At 38.7% G+C, this 19,322-nt stretch overlaps 1 protein-coding gene across 1 annotated transcript in view; it reads right to left on the minus strand.

Moving 5' to 3' along the window:
- The window catches only part of syne2b (spectrin repeat containing, nuclear envelope 2b), a 94,778-nt gene that overhangs the window by 6,329 nt on the left and 69,127 nt on the right, over positions 1-19,322 (minus strand). Inside the window, exons 68-82 of the mRNA XM_039652072.2 lie at positions 12,693-12,855; positions 12,197-12,384; positions 11,933-12,083; positions 11,564-11,746; positions 9,050-9,187; positions 8,773-8,967; positions 8,385-8,682; positions 5,762-5,830; positions 2,984-3,084; positions 2,757-2,880; positions 2,469-2,668; positions 1,952-2,152; positions 1,036-1,164; positions 729-920; positions 597-644 (exon numbers count right to left, since the gene is read on the minus strand). Of these exons, the coding sequence (XP_039508006.2) occupies positions 597-644; positions 729-920; positions 1,036-1,164; positions 1,952-2,152; positions 2,469-2,668; positions 2,757-2,880; positions 2,984-3,084; positions 5,762-5,830; positions 8,385-8,682; positions 8,773-8,967; positions 9,050-9,187; positions 11,564-11,746; positions 11,933-12,083; positions 12,197-12,384; positions 12,693-12,855 (2,380 nt within the window). The remainder of the gene's footprint in view (positions 1-596; positions 645-728; positions 921-1,035; positions 1,165-1,951; positions 2,153-2,468; positions 2,669-2,756; positions 2,881-2,983; positions 3,085-5,761; positions 5,831-8,384; positions 8,683-8,772; positions 8,968-9,049; positions 9,188-11,563; positions 11,747-11,932; positions 12,084-12,196; positions 12,385-12,692; positions 12,856-19,322) is intronic.

Consider the following 19,322-nt stretch of genomic DNA (forward strand, 5'->3'; position numbering starts at 1 on the left):
AGGATATTCAGCCAGATGGGCATTTTGAGTGTGTCCACTCAAGCACAAACGCAGAGGAGAACAGAAATCGGTGTTCCGACTTGAGTTCTCTTTCGGATCTTCTTGTGCTTGAATGGTTTAAAATGGCTTGAATGTTTAAACTGACAGGATCTAAAACATGTGCAAAAAATAAACTTGATCTTTGATGGTTAAACTTTGGTAAAAAACTACACTGGACATGATGGCAAACCCACAGCACAAGGCTGTTCATTTCACAGACAGAAAGAGGAAAAATTGAGAAATTGTTTAATTATGACTATATATATTAATCATTCTTTTGCTTCTATATAATTCTTTTAAAAATATATATTATTCAAGCAGACCTCAGGGCAAAATTAACAATAATAATATATTAACAATAACATTAATCTCTTAACTGTCAGATAAAATGATATTTCCAACTTAAATAATAAAAAACATACCAATATTATTAATAATAATACTAACAGACTTTGTAAATAGCATCAATTCATAACACCAGAAAATAAATCAGAGCCTTTTACTTTCCAGTGTGAACAGGGTGTGAGGGGAAAGGTTTAGAGATAGTGTTTCTGTACCTGGTGTTGTGATGATCCTGTCCTGCCCACATTTGGACCCGACGAGTCCTGCAACAGAACAGCAGAGATCAAAACATCAGTGTGTGTGAGACTGAAACAGAGCCTACAGAGAAAGCGGTGTGTGAAACATACCAGTCTGCTCTGCAGTGTGTGCAGGTCGTGAGCGATCTGTCTGATCAGCAGCCGTAACTTGTTGCTGATGACGTGAACCTTCTCTTTGGCCTCCAGGGTGTCTTCTCTCTGGTCCTGTAGCAGGATCTGTGAGGAGATCTCCTGCAGGGAGTTCACTTCCCCCTCACGAGACTGCAAGTCCTGCTGAACAGCCTGTGCACAGACAACAAGCCCACAATCAGTCCCACAATGAATCAGGTTTATCATGTTTTGTGGGGAGATTTACAAGAACAGCAGAATTTGTCTGCAAACACACAAACTACTCTACCTTGAGCGTGTCTCGATGCTCTTCCAGGATGTTGAGGTCTGTGTTTGTGTCATGGATGTTGACCATGTAGCGCTGGCTTTCTGCTTTAGCTAACCACAGCAGCAGAGAGTGAAGAGTCTCATGAAACTCCTGGGAGAAAAAAAAAACATCGGAATATGCAGATGAGTCTGTGTTTCTCACAGGTCTTCATTACATGAGGTGTGTGTGCTCAGTTTAGACCACTATACCAGGGCATTTCCAGGAAGAAATGGCTCACAATCTTTAATAAAGTCCTGAGAATAACCTCTTGCACAGTAAATCAGGGTTATTATTAACTAAAACTATTAAAACATTTCGGTTTATTTAAATAAAACTAAAATAAAATATAAATTAGTTGAAAAACAAACTAAACAAGAAATATAAAATGTTGCCTTGGCAATAAACAGCTCTAAACTTATTAATTGGAAATAAATAAAAATATAAAACTAAAATAAAAATAAATTAAATGTAAATTGCAACAAAATAATAAAATGACAAAAATAAAAATATAAAAGCCAATTCATAATATAAATAAACTATAATAAAACTACAATAATGCTGGAGTAAATCTGACTGAAATCTCAAACCTGACTGAATTTTATTTTCTTTTTCAAAGAAATGACAGTTCAAGAGAGGTTATGATCTTGATACGACTCTGTCCCCAGTACAACAACTCGTTTAGCATTTCTGCAACCTTTAAAAAAACAACCAAAATAACTAAAGTTGTGGTTTTGTATCCGGAGATAAAATCTAACTTCCACAGAATGTAAAGTGCACATGTGTGAACGTCCACAGAAACGTACTAACCAAATGCATGTTGTGTTGCAGTTGCAAAACAAACAAAACGATCAAGGTTCATTGCACTCTTGTCTCAACTCGAGACTTTTAAAGCACTCACCTGACACTCCATGAGTGCTTGATGCAGTCGGTGCTCCCAGCTGTCCAGGGCCGCACAGGCCTGTGCCCATTTCTGATTGGCTAACTGCAGATTCTCACGCAGTTCTCGTAGTTCAGTGCTGTCTCCATGCTGGAAGCCCCGCCCACTGAGATTGACACCAATCATCACCGATTTGTAGCCGTTAAAAGTCCTCTGCATGTCCTAAGGAAAAAAAAAAGAAAAAAAGAAATGAACCTTTTACTGCATATTCCTTATAACATACACTGCCTTTGAAAAGTTTAGGGCCTGTAAGATTAATTTTCATGGTTTTGAAAGAAGTCTATCAGGCTTTTATTTTTTTCTAAAAACAGTAATATTGTAAAAAAATTATTACAAATATTACAAAATGGCAAAGCTGAATGTTCAAATAAATTATAATAAAGGAAGGTCCACTTGCAATGCACAGCTTCAAGTGGTTTATTGACTTTCAGTTTTTGCATTCGATTCTATATCACTCTCTAAATGTCTCTCTCAGTACCTTAAGTTTGTGGATATTGCTCTCCATGTCTCTGATGGTGATTTTTGGCTCTAGAGTTTGAAGTTTCTCTAGCTCAGGCATCACAGCGTTCAGCCATGTCATCACATCGCTAAGGTCAGAGGTCAGTCTGTGCCACTGCTGAAGATCCTGTGGCACGCCGCATGACTGCACCTGCAGGAGCTCCCATCGCTCGATCACACCTGAAGCCACATGTCAGAGGGCAAAGGTCAAATATATTTGAATGAGTATGCCTGTAAAAGTGTGTACACATAATACAAACAGCAGTACCTGTCTTATCTCCCGCAGAGAGGACCGTCAGTCCCTGATCCTCCTGTTGTTCTTCCTCATTCAGAATCAGCTTCACTCGCTTTATACTGTCTATACTGCCAGCACACTCAGACATGAGTTTATCCTGGAGAGAGTGAGGAAATACAACACAAAAATGTGTTTATATATGTGTAAGCCAATGTTAATGTGTGTGTAGCCCAATTGGAGAAGTGTGTGTGGGTCCTCACATAGGCCTGTGGGTGGTACTGTGTGCTGGTGATCTCTCTGTTCACTCGTGTCCTGTCCGGCGCATCAGGAGAGTGCCACGTCTCCACCACTGATCTTCCCCCTGAGCAAGAGACAGAGAGATATTTGAACTCCTAAAATCACTGGAAACAAGCATGCAGGAAATCAACACACAGTTACAGAGCATGCTACTGAAAAAGTCAATCAAAAAAGAGGCATTGGACCCTTTTCACAGACTGTGATTATGAGTTTCCATAATTTTTAACATTGTAAATTGAGCAAAGGTTTTTCATATTTTCATTAAAAAAATCTAAAGTACATTTACTACACTATACTTAGTTTTTTCTTGCCTTGTTATTAAATTACAGAAAACTGGTTAATGCCGCCGATTAAGCGGTTGACGGCTTATGTTGTAGTTTCCGCTCACCACTATAGACCATTTTGCAAGATGTAAAAAACACTGGTCCAGAAACACTTCCTGTTTCAGTTTGTAACTGTTTTCTTTATTTCACATGTAAAGAAAACATCTTAAAGATGTTTGTTTAAATTTCTGATTCAGTTTTATATGTTCTGTTGGTGGTATTTTATCCCAGCTTTTATGTAGTGTTAAAAAACTGAAACAGGAAGTGCTTCTGGACCAGTGTTGTTTACATCTTGCAAAATGGTCTATAGAGCCCGGAACACACCAAGCTGACGGTCGGCCATCTGGCAGATTTTGTGCGTTGGCCAACTAAGTTTCCTCGGTGTGATACGCACGGTTTCGTGCCATTGGCTGAAAATAGTCCTCGTCGGCTTTGTTTAGCGCGATTCGACATGTTGAATTGGCGTCGGGCCGTTGGGGAAAGAGAGAACTCTGATTGGCTGTTCAGCTTAGTGAAAGAGTCAGTGCATGAGAATAAACGCAAAAAAGCAAACAAAGAAGTCAAAACGGTAAAGATAGAAGGCTGTTCTTATGTTACGTCTTCTTACCTGAGTGTTCCTTGGCGAATATTTCAATATTAACATGAGTGGAGTGGAATAAAGAAAGTGTTTAGCAGGATTGATATTCAAAAAGGTAAGCATGTGCTGCTTTGTTTACATTATGTGTATCTGCAGCCAGCAGCGTCGGTTTTCCTTTTTGAATGACGAATATAGACTAATATATCTGCAGAAATAGACAGTTGGCTCACAGACGCAGAACGCACATTATAGCTGACAGTCGGCTGCAGTTTTCTCGGTGTGTTCAAGTGCAGCGGCGAGAGCGGACGAGAGGCGACAACACAGTTGGCTTTCATCAGCACTAGTTTGTTGGCGTTGGCTTGGTGTGTTCCGGGCTTAGAAGTCTACCCAACTATAACTACCTTACCATCCACAGTTTTGAATTTAACTTATGCAAGAAATTGGAATTTCGCATAAAACTTTTGCGAATAAAGGCCCGATCCCATCCCAAGTTTTCAAAAGAACAAAATCAGCACTTTCTAGGAAATTGTCACAAAATATCTGTAGTAAAAAAAGTAAAAATAGTTGCTGCAATGAGGGAAGCCACTGTGGATCTTTTTTCATACATCATAAATGACTTGAGAGCATGCAGACAAAACATTGTCATGTTATTTTGTGTATGGAGGTGGATGCCTGGTGTTCAGGAATGTGGATAATGACAACTTCGGCTTCTGAGAACCCTGGAAATGTGAAAAGGGTTGAAAAGTACTGCAACACATGCCGAAGAAGGTTCTTGTCAAACATTAAAACATACACCAGAGGAATTTAAAGGGTTAGTTCACCCTAAAATATGAAAATTATGTCATTAATACCTCCGTTCATCATCGGAACACAGTTTAAGATATTTTAGATTTAGTCCGAGAGTTTTCTGTTCCTCCATTGAAAATGTATGTACGGTATACTGTCCTTGTCCATGTGACAGTAGTCCATGTGACATCAGTGGGTTAGTTAGAATGTTTTAAAGCATCGAAAATACATTTTGGTCCAAAAATAACAAAAACTATGACTTTATTCAGCATTGTATTATCTTCCGGTTCTGTTGTCCATCCGCATTCAGTGACGCTGGTGACGTAAGACGCTGCTGACATGTATCTGGTACGTCCGTGGATTCGGGTTCAAATAAATGGCTGGGCAAAAAATAGCAATTCTTCCTTTGTGTCGAAATCCTTAGACATGTTTGCGAAGATTATTTTGTTTACAGCGTGCGTCTCCCTCAGACTGTGAACAAAGCTCTTTCGCACCAGACACACGTCAGCAGCGACTTACTGTACATCATCAGCGTCACTGAATGCGGATCCACAACAGAACCTGAAGAGAATACAATGCTGAATAAAGTCGTAGTTTTTGTTATTTTTGGACCAAAATGTATTTTCGATGCTTCAAAACATTCCAACTAACCCACTGATGTCACATGGACTACTTTGATGATGTCTTTCTTTCCTTTCTGGACAAGGACAGTACACCCTACATACATTTTCAATGGAGGGACAGAAAGGTCTCGGACTAAATCTAAACTATCTTAAACTGTGTTCCGAAGATGAACGGAAGTCTTGCGGGCTTGGAACGACATGAGGGTGAGTATTGACATCATTTAAATTTTTGGGTGAACTAACCCTTTAAGAGCATGACATGGGAAGCTGCTTAAGTGAGGAAGCAGTGAGCAGCAGGCAGCTTCTATTTATTAAAGACAAATGAAGGAAGCATGTAGGATGCATTTGGGTTAATGCAGATATTGAATGCATGCTAAAACACATTTGTGATGTGCAGTGAGTGCTGACAGCATGCAGCAGGCTGATGCCTACCGGACACAGCTTTCAGAGCTTTAGATGTAGCTTTAACAAATGACTGAGAGCTCTCAGTGACCTCTACATCTGCAACAGAAGAGCGGCAGACAGACAGATCTAGAAACGCTGTAACAGACAGAATTATCTGAGTCTAATAGAACAGAGCAGATAACAGACAGAGATCTAAATGCACTCTAAAAGAGCGTTATATTAAAGACAGCAGGATATAGATATAACAGAGCGGCAGACAACTGACAGGAAAGATGTACTTTAAATGCACTGATAGAGCATTGTATTACAGCGATCTAGATGCACTAACAGTTAATTACATGGCTCATTCTATATAAGTGTTTTTTAATCTTCAATATTTATAGAGATTGTTAAAAAGGGAATTTTAAAGGGCTGATGAACTGAGAGATCAAAATTTCCTTGAGCTTTTGACATCTAAGAGGTCATCATATTATAAGAATATCCTCTAAGTTTCAGAACTGAAAACGTCCTTGTTAGTCCAATAAAAGCTTTTAATGACACCAGGCTCTGCAAACGACTCGTTTTTCAAAGTGAGCGAGATCTACATATGTAAGATATGTAAACTTTTTTTATAAAACGGTTACCACACAATAAAAATATTAAAGTAAAAAAAAAAATATGTATTACTGCAACTTTCATGAAGTAAATAACTAAAAGCCTTCCTTCCGCTAGAAAAAATAGTCCCTAACCATGGACAGCAACAACGCTCCAATGTGTAATATGCATGAAAGCTCAAATAAAAACAGCATAGGAACTGCAGTGTTGCGCAGTGATAAATAGAACCGTTGGGTGAAGCAGTCATAGCCGTGTTTTATCATGAATAAAGCGCTGCTATTGACCAATCAGAATCAAGGATTCAAACTAACCTATTTCTAAACATTAATACGGCAGCAGATTACAGATACAACTAGATATACTCTAACACAGGGGTTCTCAAACATTTTGGAGCCAGGGACCCCTTTCAGGGGAAAAAAATTTCCAAGGACCCCCCTCATATTTATAACCGTTATTGAGCACAAAGTTCATGTGTGAGCGGCTAATGAAATATTTTTGCACAAAATGAATGGTCTCCACCCAGGGTACTATGCAGGAATTTCTAAATAGCCTACTGAGGTCCCAAAAGTCATCTTGCTAGGAATCACTTAGGATCCCTCACTTAGGAAATTTTGATGTTCTTGATCTACACATGTGCATTTTAAGGTGTTTTAAGGCCCCACAATTGGATAACTAGATTTAGAAGCAGTGTCAGTGGGCAGTGGCATACATTTTTTTTTGTCAAGATGTCACGAAACACAATCACATATTCCAATCAGGAATGGCCTTAAAAGATAATGTTTCAATGATTAGGCCTGCTAATTATTGAATTAATTATTCTGCACACAAATAAAGCCCATAAGCCTATAAATACAATGATAATGGCATTATGTTTAATAGGTGCGTGCGTTGTTAATTTGAGCTTCTGTAATTAAATATATGAATCCATAATGTTAATCTCATGGGCACAGTATGTTTCTCTTGACCTGCTTTTTCCTTTGTTAAAGTTGAGCTTGATTAATACTTTGCAAACTGATTGTTTCAGTCGTTTTTTAAAACTTTTATCTAAAATAGCTGTTTAGTTTATGTTAATTTATGCCTACATCTTATCTCGCACTTTATGACCGTTGACTGAAACGTCGTGCGGGGAACTTTGAGTTCACTCCGACTCAAACATTTTGACATTGACGAGATATCGTTGTTAGTCTGCTGAAGCACCTCAGACGAGAAGGTCAGTATCATCGCGATGTGCATCCTTGCAACCTCAGTTGTGGGTACGGCCCTGTCACTATGCACTTTTATTTTGATAATGATCAGACTTCTAATGTCAAATCTACAGTAGCAGTGCTAGAACTGACTATTGTGCGCGCACGCGAGATGCCGGCGCGCGATTACATGGGAATTTTTCCTCAGCAGTAGAAACAGGAATACTCTTATTTATGGTCATAGATAAGACAAGAGTGCATCATCCGAAACGATAAAGTGTCCATTTTTTATTTGTGTATAGGCTACATTATAAATGACTACAAAATGTCATGCCTTTTAAAAAGACACATTTATATGCGGGTTCATGCCGTCTCTTGGTCTCCTTTCTGGCGCACGTCCCGCAAATCAACAGCAGCGAATAATCTACTTGACGCACAGATATAGATTATCTATCTATAGAAAACTTTAAGTGTCTACTTTGTATTGTTTGATGTTAAATGCATTATATAAGTTACTTAAGAATAAATAGCATGTTTTTAGATGATAAAGAAAACATGACTCATAGCACGGAAAAAACGTTAGGTTGTTATAAATTATTTCGCGGACCCCCTGGCTTTAGCTCACGGACCACCAGGGGTCCGCGGACCCCACTTTGAGAACCACTGCTCTAACAGAGAGGTACATAACGGACAGAGATATAGACACACTAAAAATTAACAGAGAGATCTATGCACTCTGACAGTGTCATGTAAGAGACAAAGAAATCTAGAGTTGCAGATAACGAAAAGATCTAGAAACGCCAACAGTGCAGCATATAACAACTCAAGATATGCTTTAATAAAACGACAGAGACCAGTAAGTAAAGAGTTACCAGATAGGGCACTGTAGTACGTCAACTCCTCATCATCCTCTGGAGATGAAGATCCTCCCACATCAACGGTGTGGTCCCACTCCAGCGGAATAGAATCCACACTGACGGGCGTCTCACGCCCTGAGCGCTCCAGAGCAGGTGGTAACAGTTGGGACACGGCTTGACGCACTGTCAGTGAAACATCGGATCCCATAGCAGCCTCATCTTCCTCCCTTTCCCTCTCCCACACCCCACTGAAATCAGCCGAGTCTTCCGGATCTGTGTCTCTGTCTGAGAACTCTCGGTCCTCCTCAATCACCTACGAAAGGTTAGGGATGGAAGGGTTCATGTCAGTACTCATTCTTAGTATTTTGTTGAGCGTTTGTGAGATGAGTCTTTTCAAACTGACCGGGCGTCTACTGATAAGACGATAGTGGAATCGGGAGACCCTGCCAAATACTTCCTGGCAGTAGGAGTGCAGTTCCTCTAGTTCATCTTCGATGAGTACAGCATCCAGTGGAGCGCTCTTCTGGATCAGGTTCTCTCCAAACACAATCAGCGCATCAATCTTATTTGTGTTCAGAGTGATCTCTTGCTGAAATGCCTGCAGGAAGTCAAAGCACAAGATATGCTGTATTCTGACTGCAGTCCAGGCTCATTAAATATGTTGTTCGGAGAGAACGTACGTTTAGTTGACGCATCTTTTCATGGATATCGCTCTCTGAAAAGTGCTCCACATTAGTGAGCTGAAGGTCCATCTCAGTCAGCCAGACCAGAATCCCCTCCCTCGTTCCTTCAAAGTCTTCCCGCTGAGATGTGAAGTGCTGCACAGAGGAGCGTTTAGATTTTACCAACATTTTCTTTTCAAATTCCCCCCTAAAAACATTATACTTTGTTAGCATGTAAATGAAAAGTGGAGCACATTTCTACCAGGACAGGTGAGTGACAAAAATGTAAAAGTCAGATGCAGTTAATTTTATATATTTTTTTGGTTTATTTACTTTAGTGTCATTGCCAAACCACTCAGTATTTGAGAATTTAAAATTTTAATATACAGTACTGTTCAAAACTTGGGGGTCTGTAAGATTTTTAAAAAATGTTTTATAAGTGTCTGTTATGCTCACCAAGGCTCAATTTATTCCACCAGAAATACAGTAATATAGTGAAATATTATTACAATTTAAAATTGATGTTCCCTGAGAAGTGGAACATCTGGAGTGAAACGCTATGGTGAACACCCTTGGCGTGAGCGGTGTCTAAAAGCTTTTTACTCAAACAGACGAATCTATTGGCCGATGGCAGTCCGTGACATCACAAGCCTGCTAGTAGTAGAGGGTGCCTGCAAAATACGCCATCAGCTTTATCAGGCCGACCTGCTCAAGGACTTGGACCCGGAGCAAGGGTTATCTCCTGGGGCGGTGGTGGAATTGGACCAGACCATAAGTCTGGCTCTCTGAGCCACCAAACATACTGCCTACAGTATGTTGGTTATGGAGAGGCACCTGTGGTTAAACCTCTCAGAAATCAAGGAGAAAGATAAGTATTTCATTCTTGACATCCCAATCTAGCATTTGGGTTTCTTTGGCACCTTTGTTGAGACAGGGGTTAAGAGATTCAAGGAGGCGAGGGTGCAGTCTACTGCCTTCAGAAGACTCTACTCCTGCAAGGTCGAGTCCAGACTCTCTGCCTCTTCTAAGCGATCTCATGTTAATTCATTCTCCATCAGGTACTGGCAGTGTGGTGAAAGGTCACCACTATAACCCATTTGTAAACTATTACAAACCCTCACTTTCTAATTGGGTGATTACTGCTTATTGAAGCAGTTTAATCTCCTGCCAGTGAAGCTCAATTCTACCAACTACTGGTATCGGTTGATGTAAATTATCTGTCGACAAACTGATGACTGACGATCACGTCCTACATTCAGACTCATTTGTGCTTGATAATAAAATGAGGAAGCTCCCCTCTCGTACTATAATGCCCTCAACTGGACAAAGTGCTCCTGCAGGCTAGGGTTGATGCAGGGTGCCTTATTTTGTCCTCTTCCTGATGTCAGTGGGGTTAGCTCCCCTTAGCAAGGATGTACAGGTGTGGCTCCATTTCCAGCCAATTTCATGGGTGAGGGTTTAGGGCTTTCCAGGATGGGAAGAAGGTTATAACCTGTAATGCTGAAAGCTAGCATTTTGCACGCTGCCTTTAATATTTGCTTTAGTGTTTTATAGGAAACAGTAAAGAGGTTATGACCAGACTACAGCATCCTTCCTTGCTCTACATTTACTCTCTAAGGAGAGAAGTTGCCTCCTGTGCAATCTCTGAGGCAATTATGTGGAAAAATCAGGGGTAATCCTCATAGGCATCCTCTTCAGAGGCTTAGTTGATGTTAGCTTGGATACACTTGAACAAGCCCTGCTTTATTTTTTTCTACAGTCCCTTTAGAGGAAGAGAAAGATGAGTGGGACTAAAAAACTAATACTGAGTCTCATTTAATTAACAGCAGTGAGTCTTTTTCGCTGTTACCTTTGTTTTCTCCTTTACCTTTTTTTCAACATTAATGACAGACAGCATTAGTGGCTGCTGTCACTTTAAGACCTGCCACTGCTGCACCTGATGCGGATCTAAACATACATCCCATTTTCCCACAAATCGTTAAATCCATTTAAGACTTAGCTAGGTAACTCAAGACTGCTCTTTTGAGGATACTAGACAAAACAGACAGTTTGGCATAATTGTTTGTTATTTTTCGTTCAAGCGGGAAAGAGAACTCGATTCTGGCGCGCATCTTTAGGACTTCTCTTTGTCTTGTCGTGTTTGCCTTTGCGTGATTAAGAGTGTGATTATCATATAATGTAACTTAGCTTCAGAATGACAGAAAAATGGATGCTTTGTTAATTGCGTTAAATATTTTTGAAGTGTTAAACTGGAAAAAATTCACGTTAACAGCACTAATAATATATATATATATATATATATATATATATATATATATATATATATATATAGATAGCACTAATATAGATATACACATGTATGATAAAAAATTCTGGTGTTCAATGTTCAAAAGAACAGCATTTATTTGACATTGAAACCTTGACCTGTAACGTTATAAATGTTTTTACTGTCACTTTTGATCAATGTGTTCTTGCTGAATTTATTAAATTTATTGCTGAATTTTGAACGGTAGTGTATGACCCAAATCTGACCTTTAACCTGCGGAGCAGAGCAGCAACTCTCTTCTGTAGCATATCCCAGCGCTGGTTTCCTTCATGAACCATCAACTTCAGCTTACTGGCACCGTCTGTCCGGTTCTCTCGTGCCAGACGCCGGTATTGTTTATTCACCAGCTCCAGCTGAGTCAGACGCTCATGGACCTGACGCTGGAACGCCTGCATGTGTGCATGTTTTTAAAAAAGGGTTAAATGTCCAATAGATCTAATAAAAACTGCAAAGCCACTACTTAAATATCCAATTTTAATTTGTATAACAGAACTGATGCTACTCTCATATGAACAGGCTACTATTACAGTTAGTGAAAAAAAAAAATCAATAAACAGAACTAAACAGAATCAGACCTCAAACTTTTTGAGTTCCTCTTTAGCACAGGTGTAGAGTACATCTTTAGTGGCGGGGTTGGCCACTGTGCGCTCTGCCGTGTTCAGCCACTCTTCAAAGTGTGCGTAGTCGTCCAGGAACTTGCACCACAGACGCCATGTCTCCTCAATCCTGCAGGGGGCAGTGTAGAGTCAGGGGCCCGAAAATAACCAACAAAAACAAATTAAACTTTCGAAAGTGACATTGATGCGGTCAAACAAGCAGATTTGTGTGTTTGTATTGACCTCATCCTTCTTTCCATGGACATGGCACATATGTTCCTCCAGCGACGGTCCAGGCTGAGCGTGGTCTGCTGAATGGAGTCGTTCTCTCCATCGCTGCCACAAGCGTCCGCATCATGCAGCAAAACATCACACAGCGTCAGAACAGACGTCACACCCTCTGTGTGCTGTTCAATGTCTCTCTGCAAGTCCTAGTGATAAAAATCAAATCAAAATCTAAGACTGACTTTTTGCAAAAAACTCAAAACTACCAGTCGTCCAAGAAAGATAGCTTTACCAATACATTAAATTGGTGCAAATGCATCCCATATCAGGAGAAAGCTCATGTTGTTTTTAAATAATAAAGGAATATAAAAGATAGATGGTGCTCAGATAAATCTGTCCCATAACACATTGTGATATTTAAAGACAAAATATGTACTTAAAAAATAAAGTTAGGATTAGATATTCACACATATTAGCTAAATATTATGTTTTTGTTAATGAATGCAGTGATTACCTGATGCTCTGTTAGTTTACGCTGTATCTCATCATTGTGGCAGATGGTGTAGATGATAGGTTTTGCCAGCTCACCCTCAACACGGGAAAGCCAGGTACGGAGATTACTCATGTTCTTATCCAGCTGTTGCACTGTCACCAATGTCTCCTTTAGTTTCCTCACCCTGAAACACAATTGGTCAGTCTGTCATTTGCGATAATTTTTATTTAAAAGAACAGTGTAATAGTAGACAGGAAGCAATAGTAAGAGAGGGAGAGAACAGAATATGCGAAGGACTCAAACTCAGGTTTGCTCAATCAATCAATCAATCAATCAATCAATCAATCAATCAATCAATCAATCAATCAATCAATCAATCAATCAATCTTTTACTCAAGTCAGTCAATGTATGTCAGTCATTCAGTGAAGCTAGAGCCACATTTGGATTTAAAACCCAAAAAAAAAACAGCAATTCTTTACAATAGTATTATATCTTATGATCTCCAGACCCAGACTTTCAATCTATCATAAAAAAAATAATTATTACATTACATGAATTACAAACTATAATATTCTAAACAAAGAGTGAAATAAACACTATTCTAACAACATGTCCTACTAAAGTAATCTTCTCAGCTGTTAAGAGTCCTTGGTAGTACATTTGCCTTCCAATAAAACAGTAGCCAATAACAGTCATCTCTCTCTCTCTCTCTCTCTCTCTCTCCATATATATATATATATATATATATTGTAGACGCATACACACCTATACCTATATCTGTTTCACTGATTGACGGAGATTTCTCTGCAGCATTATGGGTAATGTATTTTTTCTAGCATTTCTGGGATTAAACACGATTATTTTAAAAATAAATTGAAATGATGTGCACTGATGGCTTCAACAAATGCATATGATATTGTTTCACAACCTCATCGGTCTTTCTTTAAAGGCTTATAGGTTATCGCTAAAAACCAAGAAGACATTGGTATATTCATTTACCTAATATAATGTTTATCTATCTAGTATATGCGTTTTATTCTGTGGTGCTTGAGTAACATTTCACATAAAAAGTAAACATTCCCTGACCTAGTGTCATTCCTACACATGCAGCCTATCAGCTGAGTTATACGCAAAGAAACAATACAGGAAAAAGGGCATTTTGCTCAGTCTGAGTGTGCGCGGTGACCCATGTCATGTAATGTCAGTCTGTCGCAGTATTCAAACCACACCAGAACACTCAGTGTTAAGACTACTCTAAAAGTGACGTCATGCGACTAATAGGATGGGGACATTCCTCCACAGTCACGTGACCATTGCAATGGAGGTCCAACCAAAACAAACCAGAGTGCTGATGTGGAAGAAGTGACATCACACAACAACTCAACTGCACGTGACAGCACTGCATTTGTGACGTTTGTTCTTATCAGAAGGTTTATTATTACTGTCACATACATAACCGCTATAGTCATGGGAAAATAATAGATCCATGCAGTCACTCAAAACTGTTATTGTAAAAACGTACACTGATATAAGCTTGAATTAGCAAATGAGACAAGATGTCCTCTATAGCGCATGAATATGAACATGAAAGCTGTAGAAAATGTATAATGATATAAAAGGGATTAAAAATAATCAAAAACATACAAAATAAATCTTGTTGCATTTATTGTTCAATGCATTACTAGTAATGCTTGATTCTATGCATAATGCATGATTCTAGATGCATGCTCTTCACGCAGTGCCTATCTGTTTGCACCATGCACCATCAGCACATCAGTAGTGTGCACGTCCTCCCTAGAAACAAGTGTGTTTCCATGCAAAGCAGATTATCATCAGGCTAGTGCTGCACACACACTCACAAAAGCACTGCCCATCCCCCTCTCACACACACATATGAATGCATGCTTGTAAGACCCGTCCGTGTGGTGTGCGTGCAATTAGAAAACACTTACTCACAAACCGGTGAGGCTCCATGGCTTTCTCGTGTTAGTGTCAGCATGTCTGTCTGAACGGCAGTGGCTGATCACACAAACACTCTTCTCACAGACCGTGAGCTTCAGTACATTACTCCCACCCTCCTGTCCCTCTCTCATATCCCTCTCCCCCCCCATCCCTCTCATTGAATGGCCAAGAGACATGTCAGTTACAGTGGGGATAGTAAGGATGCTCAGTCCACATCAATTTCTTCAATTGAAACTACTGAGATCTATTAAATCTGATAAAAATCAACAAGGCATTAAAAAGACTATTTATCAAAGCAGTATTGTGGTAGTTTAGCTTGGTAAATGTTATATAGAAAATAACAAACCAAGTCACATTTGTGTCCAAGCAAAAACACACTAAAAAAAAAAACTCAAGAAAACAGTATTTAGACCGTTTTTGGTTGTATACTATAACTGAACCAACTGTCGAGCGACCGACAAGTGAATGTACTCACAAACACACATACACACACATGTATTCTATGTCTTCATATTATCTGAACTACAATCAAGGTCAATGATAGATGAGGAACTGAGAAACAGACAGACAGACAGACAGACAGATGTACAGACAGATAGATGTCTTGTATTCCTCTGTGGTCTGAGATTATGTTCCATGGACTAAAGCTAATTAAATCCAAACCTAACCTGATTATCAATCCCAGAAGAACACTGCGCTGTTTCTCTAAGCAACAGGTGAGAGAACTTTACAAATGATCATATGGAAATAACAAATAATACACAATTGCTTATAACTAGGGCTGTCAACCGATTAATTGCGATTAATCGCATCCAAAATAAAAGTTTGTGTTTACATAATATATGTGAGTGCACTGTGTATAATTATTTTGTATATATATATATATATATATATATATATATATATATACCTACACATGCATGTATATTTAAGAAAAAAATATTATTTATATATATAATATTTATATATAATATTTAATATATATAATAATTTAAATCATATATAAATCTTTATACAGAATATACATGAAAATATTTCTTAAATATATACAAGCATGTGTGTATTTATATATATAAAATAATTATACACAGTGCACCCAAATATATTATGTAAACACAAACTTTTATTTTGGATGGGATTAATCCCGATTAATCGTTTGACAGCCCTACATATAACCTAAAACAATACATTTGTACCTTTAACACACACACACACACACACACACACACACACACACACACACACACACACACACACACACACACACACACACACACACACACACACACACACACACACACAAACACTAGCTAGCAAACGCACAACAAACACTCAGAGCACCTTAGCAACTGCATAGCAACCCAAAAGGTGTGTATCAATTTGCGTACTTATGCTCTATTTTAAGCCATTTTGTTGTATAAACCACTTATTTAAACGAGAAAAGTTTAAATAAGTCAGTTTATGCACTCAACTGTCAAACATTTCCTTGCGCATCAGAAGGAGAGAGGCTGTCAGTATCTGATAGATAACAAAATAACCGTATAAAATTCACACTCTAGGCAGAAGAGTACACAGTATGAGTGTAGTGTATAAAGTACACAGTCCATCATTTGGGACACTTGTGGCATCTTTGCGGCACATTTTTAACAGGCAAGCACCAATCGTATTTAAAAAATAAAATAAAAAATAAATAGTTAACATTATTTGCATTAATTGTTCAAGCTTTAAAGCAGTTCAGCCAAATGAGTTGATAAATCTGGGCCACAGCGAACCACGTTGGTGGGCCTCACATAGATAGAGCCGCTTTCAGTCTTTAGAAGAGGGCAATTCACGGGTGTTGGGAAGATTCAGAGCACACTTCAAACCTCTGAAGGGTTTAATTCTACCATCCCACTTCACGGTTAGTCAGTTTTTCATATCCATTCAGGATGATAGTCATGGTGGATAAAGCTTATGTTAAAATGTGGACTCTTCGTAAAGAGACACAAAACCACACACACACACACACACAAACACACAAACAGGCAATGCTGTCACACACAGTAAAATAAATTTGGTGCCTTAGCAACAGTTTCAGCTCAGGTGTCTGAGTGTCGGACAAATGTCCGGGAAAACAAAGCAGAATAAAGAGTCCTTGAAACAGTGAGTAGAGAGTTTTAATGAACTTTCCAGAGTGGGATTGTTCAAAATCATTTATGTGTGTGTGTTCAGAGGGGCTGTTTTCAACATAACATCAAAGTTGGCCCTTTGTCCAACAATAGTAGGTTTTGCAAGACACCAAGAGTTCAATAATATAATGGCTGCCATCAATCAGCAAATAGCAGAAGAGCAGAAGGACAGAGCTTTGATGCTGATTGGCTGAGAGACACAATAAGTGGAGACAGAAGACTTATGGGAGGGTGAGTGGACACAAAGGCCCGTGCAAGCAGACGGCAGCTGGCCCGTGTGCAGATGCTGTGAGGGTGAGCTCTGCTGTGATTTTAGGTGACAAAAGAGTCGGATGCGTCAGTCAACTTCTGTAATCCTGTTTAAAGACTCGTCTCAATCGCACACTCCTATTTGCAAGTTGTGTGAGTGACACACAAAATCATTCACTGCTGTTTGGGTCTCTTATGCTCACCAAGGCTGCATTTATATGTTAAAAAAATCATTAAAAACTGTGATTTTATTGATATTATTATTATTATTTAAAATAAAAGTTGTTATATTCTAATTTATTTTAAAATGTAATTTATTCCTGTGATGAAAAAGCTGATTTTGAGGATCATTACTCCAGTCTTTAGTATCACATGATCATGCTTCAGAAATTATTATAATATGCTGATTTAGTGCTTAAGAAATCAATGTTGAAAATAGTGGTGGTGCTTAATATTTTTGTGGAAAACGTGATACATTTTCAGGATAATTTATGAATAGAAACAACAGCATTTATTCCAAATAGAAAATTGTTGTAACATTATAAATGCCTTTACACATTTGATCAAGTTAATGCATCCTAGCTGAATCAAAATATTAATATCTTCAACAAAAAAAGTAAATACTACAAATGGTACTACAAACCATCTCATAGAATGGTTTTAAAAACAGATCTAGTCTAAAAAATAATGTCTGAAATCACTCAATAGTGTCAATGAAAACAGAGCAACCAGCTGAGACAGGCTGGAGTCATACCAGTGAACTTTGACCTCAGACACAGAGAAAACAAATGACTTCAACGGAATTATCAATACACATTCAGCCTGTCACTAAAACACTCTCTGTATATACACAAAGTGGATTTAAAGGAAGAGTTCAGGCCTCAGTCCTCAATAGTCAAAAAATAAATCCTGACAGGGTAAAATTACATCATACTGATAATGCATGTCTTTTCGTTTGACTTGTGCTCATGGAGTCTCAGTGGTTGATGGGAAGGAATATGACAGGCGTAAAGCTGCAGCTCAAGGAGAGCCGACAGACAGACTGGTCTCGTGCCTGGTTACCTACTGATCTACAAAGCTACTTTTAGTGTCTACATGCACCTGCAAAGCCAGTTTTAGCTCTAAAACCTTGAGCCAGAGCTAACAATCAAATCACTTATACGCTCAGGAATCTGCTCAGCTTGGAACTATATGATATGCCTGTCTAAAGCAAGGTATAATTTGTCTGTTCGCCTGTTTGCAAAGCAGAAAAAAAAAAACATGTTACGCAATAACGACACTGGTTTTTGATAGCCAGCTACCTGCAGTTTTAATCACTGTCATTGTGAATGCAGAGATTTTTGCTTGACTGCACATGTGAAGATCTAGAACTCTCCAGGTGAATTTATCTGTTGTTATGAAGCAAGAGGAAGCTGCAGTTAAAGGGTTCAATGGGTAACAAACTCATTTCCCTTTTAACCTCCTCCATCCTCTCTTAAAGGGATAGTTCACCCAAAAATGAAAATTCTGTCACTATTTACTCACGCTCAAGTTGTTCCAAACCTCTATGAGTTTATTTGTTCTGCTATACACAAAGGAAGATATTTGGAAGAATGTTTTAATCAAACAGATCTCATTCCCCATTGACTACGATAGTAGGAAAAAATACATACTATGGTAGTCAATAGGGATTGAGATCTGTTTGATTGATCCACTGGAACTATTCATTCAATTTATGCATATAGAGGACCACAACGGAAATAAGCCTGAGGATTTTGTAAAATATTTTATCCTCAATAAATTGTATTTAAATGTATATGAATTGCCTCTGGCATGATGTTTATGATCATTGTTGAATAAATCAAATCAAATCAAATTCTTTAAAATAATGGTTCTTTTAAGAACTGACTATTCACTGAAACGTTCTTTGGGGAACCAAACATTTAACTTCTATGCATTGCATTTATTATTAAGAGTGTAGCTGAAAGGCAGATATGGTCTAATCTCAACCTCTACAGGCTGATATAAGCTTGCATACAATTGAACATAATGCACTTTAATATGATCTCAGAGATTCAGAACTAAGGATCTGAGAAAATGCGAAAAAGAAAGGCAGACTTGGAGACAAGACGTCAACAAGCTGGCCATCAATGTCACATGAAGCTACAGCCACCATCTGTCTAATCAAAGAACTGTCAATCAAACGGAGTGCGGGATAAACCAGCCCTCTCCATACACTCTCCCCTGATCCCACCCACCTGGACTAAAGCCACACACTCGTTCACTGTGCTG

Source organism: Pimephales promelas, chromosome 11 (genome assembly GCF_988280905.1).
Source record: "Pimephales promelas chromosome 11, fPimPro1.hap1.1, whole genome shotgun sequence".
Taxonomy (NCBI): Eukaryota; Metazoa; Chordata; class Actinopteri; order Cypriniformes; family Leuciscidae; genus Pimephales; species Pimephales promelas.